The sequence below is a fragment of the Galeopterus variegatus genome, unplaced genomic scaffold, assembly GCF_000696425.1.
Source record: "Galeopterus variegatus unplaced genomic scaffold, G_variegatus-3.0.2 Scaffold1748, whole genome shotgun sequence".
In the NCBI taxonomy this organism is placed as follows: Eukaryota; Metazoa; Chordata; class Mammalia; order Dermoptera; family Cynocephalidae; genus Galeopterus; species Galeopterus variegatus.
Genome location: NW_007727859.1, coordinates 82,824 through 84,362, shown reverse-complemented (window position 1 = coordinate 84,362; position 1,539 = coordinate 82,824). Strand labels below are relative to the sequence as shown.

General features: G+C 55.9%; 1 protein-coding gene across 1 annotated transcript in view; it reads right to left on the bottom strand.

Annotated features, from left to right (window-relative positions):
- Positions 1 to 15: 15 nt before the first annotated feature.
- The window catches only part of EHBP1L1 (EH domain binding protein 1-like 1), a 16,582-nt gene continuing 15,058 nt past the window's right edge, over positions 16 to 1,539 (bottom strand). The window contains exons 17-19 of the mRNA XM_008578717.1: positions 396 to 469; positions 197 to 311; positions 16 to 115 (exon numbers count right to left, since the gene is read on the bottom strand). Of these exons, the coding sequence (XP_008576939.1) occupies positions 16 to 115; positions 197 to 311; positions 396 to 469 (289 nt within the window). The remainder of the gene's footprint in view (positions 116 to 196; positions 312 to 395; positions 470 to 1,539) is intronic.

The window sequence follows — 1,539 nt, the reverse complement described above, 5'->3', positions numbered from 1 at the left end:
GTCCGGGCCGCGGCCTCAGCTCAGCACGCAGCGCTCGCGCCGGCTCAGCTGCCGGCTCAGCTTGCGGCGCCGCTGCTCCAGGCCGCGCTCCAGGCGTTCGTCCTCCTCCAGCGCGCTGGCGGGGAACCGGTCGGGTCAGCCCCGGGCGCACCCAGGACCCTCCCCAGCTCCCAGCGCCCGCCCGGCCGCCACTCACATCCGCTCCTTGTGGTCCAGGTCCCGGACCAGCTCGTCGCGCTGGTTCACCAGCGACACCAGCTCCTCCAGCAGGAGCTGCTCTCGGTGCTGCTGCGCTGCTGTTTTCTGCCAGTCTGAGGGCGGGGGAGGCTGAGGGTCAGGAGGCGGCGGCTCCTGCCCTGCCCTGTCGCCAGCGGCCCCCCGGCCCCACCTCCCACCTTCGATGGCCAGCATGGCCCGCAGCTCCCGGCTCAGCAGCTCGAACCTCCGCTCCAAGTCCTGCTCCTCGATGCTGAGAAGTGGGGGTATCAGGTCAGGGAAAAGGGGCAGAGAGGGCGTGCCCAGGGCTCTGACCCACCTCCCCATCGGTCCCCATGGAGGGCCGGGCCGACCACAGAGCTACACCCCAGACCCCAGTCCGAATGATCTCTTTTGTTCCAGCTGTTCTCCAACGGATTATGGTTTATTGTTGTCTCCCCACCATCCCCGTTTTAAAAAATAAGAAACAACTTGGGCTGGCCCCTGGCTCACTCGGGAGAGTGCGGTGCGGATAACACCAAAGCCACGGGTTCGGATCCCATATAGGGATGGCCGGTTAGCTCAATGGGTGAGCATGGTGCTGACAACACCAAGTCAAGGGTTAAGATCCCCTTACCGGTTATCTTTAAAAAAAAAAAAAAAAAAAGATCTCCTTACTGGTCATCTTTAAAAAAAAAAAAAGATTCAACCGAGGACTATTTGGATGAACATTACTCATGAACAAGAAGTATTAGCCTAAAATTATTTTGAAAAACTATCCAAAATGCAAAAGGGAGGCAAAGCCGCCTCCACCATGCAAGAAAATAAAGGCAATGATCGCAGAGTCGCTTCTGACGCCACTTGGGATCCAGCTCAGAATATAAAAGAACAGGGTTGAACTGGGTAGGGGACTCAGCCCTGATCACTCTGAGCAACGTTTTGCTCTGGGCCTTGATTTTCTCATTAGTAAAAAATAGTACCGGGCAGGCCCAGTGGCACACTGGATAGTGCCCCGCGTGGGAGCGCGGCGGCACTTCCGCCGAGGGTTCGGATCCCACATACAGACCGGTTCCCGCTCACTGGCTGAGCGAGGTGCGGGCGCGACACCGAGGGTTGCGATCCCATTGCCGGTCCCGGTCCGGTACGGGGGCAACACTGAGGGTTGCGATCCGTTGCCAGACACGAAAAAAGACAAAAAGGAAAAAAAAAAAGAGAGATTGAAGAGACAAAATCCAAATATAATGTATGAACCTTACAACTACTAGAGAAATTAATATGGACTGGCCATTAACTATTAATTTTCTTAGGTGTGTTAATGGTATTATGATTATAAAGAAAAACGTC